Source organism: Morus notabilis, unplaced genomic scaffold (genome assembly GCF_000414095.1).
Source record: "Morus notabilis unplaced genomic scaffold, ASM41409v2 Scaffold203, whole genome shotgun sequence".
Taxonomy (NCBI): domain Eukaryota; kingdom Viridiplantae; phylum Streptophyta; class Magnoliopsida; order Rosales; family Moraceae; genus Morus; species Morus notabilis.
Window position 1 is genome coordinate 371713 of NW_010361196.1, and position 9537 is coordinate 381249.

At 38.3% G+C, this 9537-nt stretch overlaps 1 protein-coding gene across 1 annotated transcript; it reads right to left on the bottom strand.

Annotated features, from left to right (window-relative positions):
- Nucleotides 1-231: 231 nt before the first annotated feature.
- On the bottom strand, nucleotides 232-894 carry LOC112091709. Its single transcript, XM_024165970.1, has one exon. The coding sequence runs from the start codon at nucleotides 892-894 to the stop codon at nucleotides 232-234; it is 663 nt and encodes a 220-aa protein (XP_024021738.1).
- Between the last annotated feature and the right edge of the window lie 8643 nt (nucleotides 895-9537).

The window sequence follows — 9537 nt, forward strand, 5'->3', positions numbered from 1 at the left end:
ATTCTGCGGTGATTGCTGGGCTTGTTGGTTCACCTGTTGGCCCCTAATAGGATAGTTCATTTTGATATGCCCTAGCTCCCCACAATGGTGGCACTTGAAGCTATAGGGTCCACTCTTCCCACTTCCTGAAGAGCCACTGCTACCACTAGGCACTCCCCCACTACCTTGCTCCTGATCACGGCTTTTTCGGTTACTTCTTTGGGGTCCTCCTGAAGTTCTTCCTGAAGCTTCTCAATCCTGGAGAAAGGTGATGTGCTCTTGTTCAATAGAGATGGCTGCTGCAACCAAGTCACTATAGACTCGATGCCTTAAAGCTACCACTGATTTCCGGATCACACCCTTAAGACCTCTCTCGAACTTTAGGCACTTCATGCGCTCTGATTCAATCAAGGAAGGAGCAAAACGGGATAGCTCATTGAACCTAGCTTGATATTCCATCACTGTCATATCCCCTTGCTGTAGGCCCATGAATTCCATGGCCTTTTCATCTCGATAACTTTGGGGAAAGAATTGCTCATTAAATAGTGCTTTGAATTGTTCCCAAGTCATCCCCTCTACCTCATGCATTCGCCGGATATGCTTCCACCACGCACCTGCAGGACCTTCAAACTTAAAAGCTGCAAACTCCACCCAATGCTCATTCGGTACTCCCATGGTACTTAGATGCTTAGACACTGATTCGAACCAATACTCAGCTTCCTGGGGTCCACCCGCACTAGTGAATGCAGGAATTGAACTACGCTTGTACTCACGGAAGTAGTTATGTTTTCTGTCCTCCGCGGGACATTCATTTTGGGCTCTAGTAGCCATCCCCTGGAAGGCGGCGTACATGGCTTCCATGAATTGCTCATTCGGCATCGCCGGTGGGTTAGGATTTCTACGGCGCGGCGGCATTCTTCTATCTGAAAAGAAAGCTAAACTGTTTTAGTAGTTTCCTGATGTCATTCATGTATGCATAATTCCAAACCCTAAGGTTCTAAACCAAGGGCTCTGATACCAAGTCTTGTCACACTCCCAAACCGGGGTTAGTGATGTGGAGGCTCATTTAGAAACTTAAACCTATTTGAGAGAGTGATTAGCAAACATTTTAATTTCTTTCAAATCCAAAACATCCAGGTATTTCCAAATGAGCCCCTTTTTCAAGAAAGGAATTCAATTTCCAGAAACGGTGGTGGAATTTCCAACCAAACCAGTTTAAAACCACGTCCCTGGTATCATGTCGGGAAATCCCACAAGTGTTTAGCATACATGAATATAAACATTATTAAGTGTGACATCAACCACAGTCTAGTAATATTTAAGTTTACAATCTATAATCTTTTATACATGCCTTGAAATAAAAGATAAGAGGAAAGACAACTCTTCACTTTCCGAGGTCAAGTCCACGTCACCGGTAGTAGCTACCTACTACGTACTACTCCTCGCGTCGCCTGGAGGGGTTTAATACATTTGAAAACAAGAAAGGTGAGCGAAAGGCCCAGTAGGATATAATTTTATAAAGCATTTACAGTAAAGGTACTCACGGTCCGAAGATATACACCTGGAACCGATCATCCCCTTTTAGAAAAGGAAATTCTCACAGTAGAAAATATCTGTATAATGAAAGTGTGCAGCTCATCATACCACTAAACAAGAAGCGGTAAAAATGTCTGTCTATGAAAAGTGCAGAGTCATAATTCCACTAAACAAGAAGTGGATCCGTATGGGTTTCAGGACCTGCCCCCAAGGATACGATTCCCACATCCTGATCTCTGTGGCCACCATGCGTTGTATCATTCCTTAAATATTTCATTTTAAGAAATGATACTCTTTAAAATCTCATTTCCAAAATCATTGGAAAACTTAATAGCATTCTCATGCTATTTCCTTAAAATCATTTTCTTTAAACATGTTTTGTTCTAAAACATTTTCATTGGCCAAAATCATTTAAAGTAAGGCTAACAAGGATATGGACAAGAATATCCTACCTGTTGAATATCAAACCTGTGGCTGTCTTCACGTAGCCCTAGCTCCGCTTGCCATTGAGGCTCCAATTCCAATCGTGCCACTAACTTTCCCATCAAAATCAACAATTTAGAGTTTGACCTTTCTCATCAAACATTCTCATTTAATTAGATGCAATTGTATCATATTAGTGTGCCATAGTTCAAAATCAATGTTCATAAACAATTCTTAATTCAAATCATGATTCTTTGTAGATAGAGATTCATTCTAGAGAATCGAATGGGAAACAAGGATTCATGTGGCTAATCCACTCATTTTGAGTTCTCAAATAAGGTTAGGTCAATCGCACATCGAGTTTTGGGGTCAAAATAGGATTTTTAGGACTGTTTAGGGTCGGTTTCAGTGGGAACCGGTCGACCGGTGACAGAGGAGTGTAACTCCACCGGTCAGCCGGTGGAGAGGTGACCGGTCAACCGGATCGGTCAACCTATGGAAGTGTGACCGGTTGACCGGACCGGTCGACCAGTGGGGAAGAATTCCAGGGCCAACAATGGCCGATTTGTGAGGAACAAAGCCAAAACCTGCAAATTTTGGGTCCGATTTCGACATATTCTCAAAGGAAATGTATAGATCCAGTTTCAAATCAACAAATGGGGTTCAAAGAATCAAAACCCCCAATTTTCATTAAGGTTTCACTAAATCCCATTCGAAAAAAAAAAATTTAAACCAAAAATCACCAAACTCGACTAAAACAAGTTCCACAAAGCTAAATCTGAAAATCTAAAGTAAGTTTCAAAGTGTTTTACCTCGATGCAAGCTTTGATGTTGAAAATCTCTTAGAAATCTCTGTTTTTGGTTTAAATTCGGCCCTTGAGAAAGGAAACTTTGAGAGAGAGAGGGAGAGATGAACGGGAGAGGGAGAGAGAGAGAGAGAGAGAGATAGAGAGGGAGAGAGTGAGGGAGAGAGCTCAGGAGATTGAGAGAGGGCAAGAGAGAGAGTGTCGAGACAGAGAGAGAGAGTGTCGAGACAGAGAGAGAGAGGGAAAGTAACGTGAGGAAGGGAAAGGAAAAACAAAGAAATAAGGAAAAAAGAAAAGGAGAAATAGAAGGAAAAGAAAATTAGGAAAAATATTAAGGAAAAATAAATAAAACAAATAGGGGTGAAATTGCAAATACTAAAAATAAATTTAAAAGTTCATGATTAATTAAGAAAATCAATTTAGGCACACTAATAAACCACAATTATCATAATTAAACAAGTTTAATTCCGGAGGGCGTTACAAACATAGTCTAGGTTGTTGTGAGACCGAGAGGAGATCAACGGTTAGATAATCAAATTTGGATTTAGGTCTTTGTGAGGCTGGGAGATGATCAATATTCCTATTTTCTAATTCTAAAGGCGAAGCTTAATTTGTGTTTAAATATTCATTTCGAATAGGGATATTGTTTTGGGTATTTAAATATAGTTCCTTGTGAGGCACTCGAGAGAGGTTGTGAGGTGACATTAGAGCCTTGATTAATGAATTGAACGGAATTGATTAGCGATTACATAATAGGATGAACATAGGAATAATAAAGCGAAATCAAGTCCCTAGACCATTTGTGTATAGATACTTTATTTTTATTTTTATATTTATTTTATTTTTATTCTTAATTATCATTTTATTAGGTTGCCTAGATAAAGTTAAGTTACAATAATCGCGGTACTTAATAGCAATTCTAAACCCAATCCCTGTGGAGACGATACTCACTCATCCTATACTCAAAACTTGACACCGTACGCTTGCGGAAATTTATTATATATAAAAATATTAAGCATCAAGTTTTTAGCGCCGTTGCTGGGGATTGACGTTTTAAATTGTTGTTAATATTGTGAGTACATAACTTGATTTTAATTTAGGCTTTTATTTCTCATTTTTAATCTTTTGTTTTATTTTTGTTTTCCTTTGTGTTACGAGGTACTTGGAGATGGTTGATCGACAAGTCCTCTTAAGATTTGCTCAACAAGACTCCGAGCCATTTTTTAGTGCTTGGTAGAGATACAAGGAGCATCTCATTTAGTTTCTCGAGCATGGTTTCCCGAGGGAGGTACAACTACAAATCTTCCTCGACGGGTTAGATGCCATAACAAGAATGTGGGTGGAAAGAGGAAATGGTACCACCTCTTTTCACCAATTATCCGCGGATGAAGCTTATTGGTGGTTGGAAGACATGGCCGATGTTAACTATCGGTATGGGAGGTATTCAATGAATCACCACGGTTTTGAGGATAGCTCCAACATTTCAGAGCCATGGCTTGACACCCCCTGTCACCAAGCGGAGTTTTCTACCTCACTTGAAGACCTTGTCGCCCAATTTTCGGAGGAGACAAGACTCCGCATAGAGATGTTAGAGAGGATGGACGCGCTCGGCCAACTTCACGAGGAAATGAAGACAAATCTAGCGGAGTTGTGGCCGGCAACTCCCCCACCATCTCAAGCACCGTTCTTCCATGCCAACCAAGCGCATATGCCGGCGCCGAGTCGAGTTGAGCAAATGAGCTGAAAATTGCCAAATCTCGCCAAGCTTGAGGGTGTAAAGAATCAAGACCCGTACGTTGTGTTGTATGACACGTACTGTGGGTAAAAGCCACTCTTTGATGAGTTGGCTCGGCATAGAAATAATTGAGCCTAAAGACGCAATTTATGGAGGAGAGCCCCGCCCCAACCCGAGTTTATGCCATCATGCCCGGTGCATCATCGCCCCCCATACTAGGAGGCGAGATTGTCTCGCCTCCCCGGTACGTGTTCTTATTCCCTTGTTATTAATTTTAAAGATTGTTTGATATTGAGTTTGGGGGTGAGACACTTTGTGGTTGATTTTAGTGGATTTTGAGCATCACTTGTGAGTTGGTTGTTATAACTTGTCTCCATTGAGTTGTGTTCTTTTGGCAATGTTTTTACTCGCCTAGGGAATGGTTTCTTAGTCATCTTTGCTTGTACACAAATCTTACACTAATCATTTTTAACATCTTTGCAATTAATCAAACCATGTTTAGACATATATTTCAAAGATCTAAAATTTAAGTATGCTAAACGTGCATGCTAAACATCAAAAGAGTCAACAATATAAAGAGAGTTCATATCAACTTTATTATTAATGCTAAGTTTGTACATGTCATCACAAGAATATTCATTTCCCAAAAAGACCCCATTCTTAGATACAATACAATTATTTCTCTCAAGTGTAATCTTAAGCTCATTCTTACACATAAGACTAGTGGATACATGATTTTTCCTAATGTCAGGAACATGAAACACATTGTTCAAAGTAAGCTTCTTTCCGGAAGTAAAGTTGATCTCCACCACTCCTCTCCCAGCAACCATCGCTGCATAATTATTCCCCATGAGAACCGTTTATCCTTCCTTTTCCACTTTGTATGATGAGAACATATTGTCACGCCCGGAATAGGGGTCGGTGATGTGGAGCTCGACTAGGAGTTAAACGCATGATAATAAAGGAAATTCCCAGCGAGCCCCACACTTAAATGAAATAAATTACAAGATCTATCCACAGGATCTTCCAGTATCGTACATACATGACATGTGAATAAAACATTACAGACATCAACAAATGCGAGAAAAATCACAAAATTAGTCCAAAAACCTGTAAATCCAGTCCCAAATCATAATATTTCAAGGGACAACCACTAGATCCAGGTTCTAGGTACTAATCAAGTCCAAAGAACCGAAGATCTCCAATTTCTACCATAGTTTTACTCAAAATTCATCAAAATCCATTTCCAACCAAAAATAAGTTTTAAAATCTGAAAACCCAAGAATCAAGAGAGGTTTTCTGAAACCTTACCTCGAATCTTTCTCTTGGCATTGAAAACTTTTTGAAATTTTTCTTTGGTTCGAATCCGGTTTTAATTTGAGACAAAATGGAAGATATTTGAACGGGAGAGGGAGAGATGGTGAGAACGAGAGAGTGAGAGTGAGAGAAAGAGAGTGCATGTGAAGGAAAAGAAAAGAAAGGAAAGATAAGAAAAGGAAAAGGAAAAAGAAAAGGGAAATAGGTGTCAAAGTAATTTAAAATAACAGTCCAGAAATGTGCCCATACACACTTCTGGGTAAAAATGTAAAAACTTAAAATATTTAAATACCTTGGAATTGTTTAAATTCATACGTCAGAAACATTTATTAATTAATAACCAATTAATTAATAACCAATTAATTAAATCAGACTAGGCACACTAATAAATCTTAATTATCTTAATTAATCTCATTTAATTCTTTGGGGTGTTACAACTTTACCCCCCTTAGAGAATTTCATCCTCAAAATTAGGACTTACCTCAAAACGCAAACAGATGCGGATATCGCTCCTGCATTATCGTTTCAAGCTCCCATGTCGCTTCCTCAACTCCATGGTGCTGCCACAACACTTTCACTAGTGGGAACTCACGATGGCGCAAGCTCTTCATCTTACGATCAAGAATCTGTTGGAGAAACGGACCCGGTTATCAGAGTTACGGCGCAGTGGAAGTTTTAAAATTTTAATGCCGAACAAGGAAAGAAGACTCATGATGTATATAACAATAAATTAAATGCATGATCAAACATACCTTGTTTCTTGGACTCTAGAATATTTAGAGCGTCCACCAACGAATCTTCTCCACTATTCTCGAGCTCTTCATCTCAGAGTGTGTGTGGGCACATGTGGTAAGGTTCCAAGCAATCGGTATTGCACTACGAACCCTAGATCTCGCTTTCTCAACCTTAACATACTTTGTTAAGATAGCGATCTAGATTCGTCTTCAAAACTTCAAGACAGGAACAAGTTGACCTCGATCTTTTTCCTCGATAAAACCTTTCCTCTTAGTTTTGATTCATTGGAAATTTCTCTCTTATTTTTCCTCACACCATGAATGAATTCTTAAGTCCAGAAAATCCAAAAAAAAAACGTTTTTCCCTTATCCTGAAGAAAGCCAAAAACATTTTTCTCTCTCTCTCTCCCAAAAATCGTGTATCACCTTTTGTGATCTATTATTATCTCATGTTTCATGAAGCACTAGCCCTAATATAATATCTGGATCCTTTTTCAAAAAACAAATTTTCTACCCAAAAATAAATAATAATTATTTTTACTAGAAAATCTTTTTGAACCAAAAGATCACACACTTTTTGGGCTAGGTTCTATGAACCTTATCCACGAATTTCCTTAGGAGAAGGACTCCAAAAATTCGTCCACTTATCTTTAGGAGATAAGGTTGTTGGTTTCAATTCAAATCAAGATCCTTTGATCTTCCAAAAGTCCAAATCCTATCTTGATTCAAACTCCTTTTAAAATTTGAATTTAAATAAGATTCTCTTGTTTGAATTTTAAATAAATATTTTCCACAAACATTATCCATATTAATTAATTTAATCAAATGGAATATTCTAGATTTTCTTTCTCTAAAAAAAAAAACGTGAACCATCTTTCTTAAATGAAAGAAAATCTATCAAATAAGCTCCATTGTTTAAACTAATTAATAATTAATATTAGGAATATATTTTTAAACTATTTTGAAACAAAATATATTTCCCTCCATCCATTAAAATTCGTTCACTTTAAATAGGAGAGAATAAATTTTGTTTTTCAAAATTAAACAATTCAAACACAATCTTATTTCCAAAATTCAATTAACCAAAATAATTAACAAATAATTATTTTATCCACAACTAACCATATGTCGACAAATCATTATGTTTGTCCACATTAATTTCACATATCCGATCCTTTCGGAGTTGCATGCAAGAGAGTACCATGTCTTTATCAGACACTACTTAATTTCCATTTAGCTTACCGATCTCATTAAGAACGAATCCCGAGACGCTTCGTGGAACTATATGAGCTAGTAGAGGGACCCGATGGAAATATGTAAAGAGGCTCCTATAATTGTGAAAAATTAATCCCCGATTAATTATTCAACAATTATCAACTTTAGGACTATTCCACTAAAAGTCTAAAGCTGAACTCCCGTTTACATACCGTATTACGAAAGCTCTCTTACGTAGGGATTCTTCCATGATCATTCATCACTCGCTTAATCCCCATATGTTATCCATGATTGAATTAAGGACTTATTCCGTTTTACCTTTTCAATCATTTTAACTTAAAGTTCCATTATTCTCCATTGAAAGAACCACCAATTGTAAAAACCATACAATCGATAAACCACCGGAGGACACAAAGTAAACCAATGGCCAATGTCTTGTTATACTGTCTTTCAATCCTCGAATAATGCCTTCAAGTAGATAACATTTACCATCTATAAGATGGCTATGGATTCCGTATCTATGAATCTTAATTTCTACATACATATGTCATACACCCAACACACAAGTATATTGACCATCAATTATTAGTGTCTCACCTATAGTGGATCAAAGTGCATGAGTCATGGATGCGAACTCAAGTATCCATTTCCGGATTAAGATTAATGAAGGATGATAATCAAAGCGTCATTGATTCTTATAAACGAAATCATTAAACCGAATCAATTAACACTTTAGGTGCAGTCCAATGTCATACCTCAATATTGGTATACATCAAGGTTTCAACTCGGAACTGATCCGATGTTCAAGATAAAGCATCCCTCCAAGGAAGTAGACAACCTTTATGATCTTAACATGAATAAGATCCCCAAATCTTATTCCATTGATTGCGGACCTTTTATTTAGACTGTTATCGAATTACCATGTCTTCTATGTATACCCCGTATACAACGGTGATCCGATATGTTACCTACAGCCTAGGAGTATTTATGTTTGCTCAATTAATCATACATTCAACAAATGAAAGTAAATAGGACACCACTTATTAAACATGAATAACCTCTTTTATTAATATCAAAATGTCAATCTACAGAAAATCCCTAGAATCGATTTTCTATCCTTAGGGCACATATAGATCCCAACAATCTCCCACTTGCCCTAAGCGAGGAAATGTGACATATTGCGTATCCCCATGCCTTCGACGTGTTCCTCGAATCTTCTGGCCACCAAAGTCTTCGTGAACAGGTCGGCAAGATTGTCCTCTGATGCGATTTTGCAAACCGTCACATCTCCACTCACACGAAATAGTATGAAATGAGTAGATTTCATCAACCTATCCACCATCATCCAGATGGCATCGTGTCTGTGCTAAGTTCTCGATAGTCCCATTAGAAAGTCCATCGTGATGTGCTCCCATTTCCATCTCGGAACAGGTAGAGACTGTAACTCTCCTGCTGGCTTCTGGTGCTCAGCCTTAATCCGGAGACAAGTTAGACATTCTGAGACGTACTCACGAACGTCTTTCTTCATACCTCTCCACCAGTACTGCCTCTTCAGATCCTGGTACATCTTGGTGCTTCCAGGATGAATAGCATATGGGCCTCATACAGAATCATTTTCTTAATCTCGTCCACCTTAGGAACGGCTAGGCCCATCCTCTCAGATTCTCCCATCCTCGAGTTGCTCTCCATTTTGGATTCAAATCTAGATTCCGTAGAGATGAGGATCCTACCACTGATTCTGCTTGACTTGTTGCACAAGGACCGGTGTGGAGATCATATTATACACCATTGT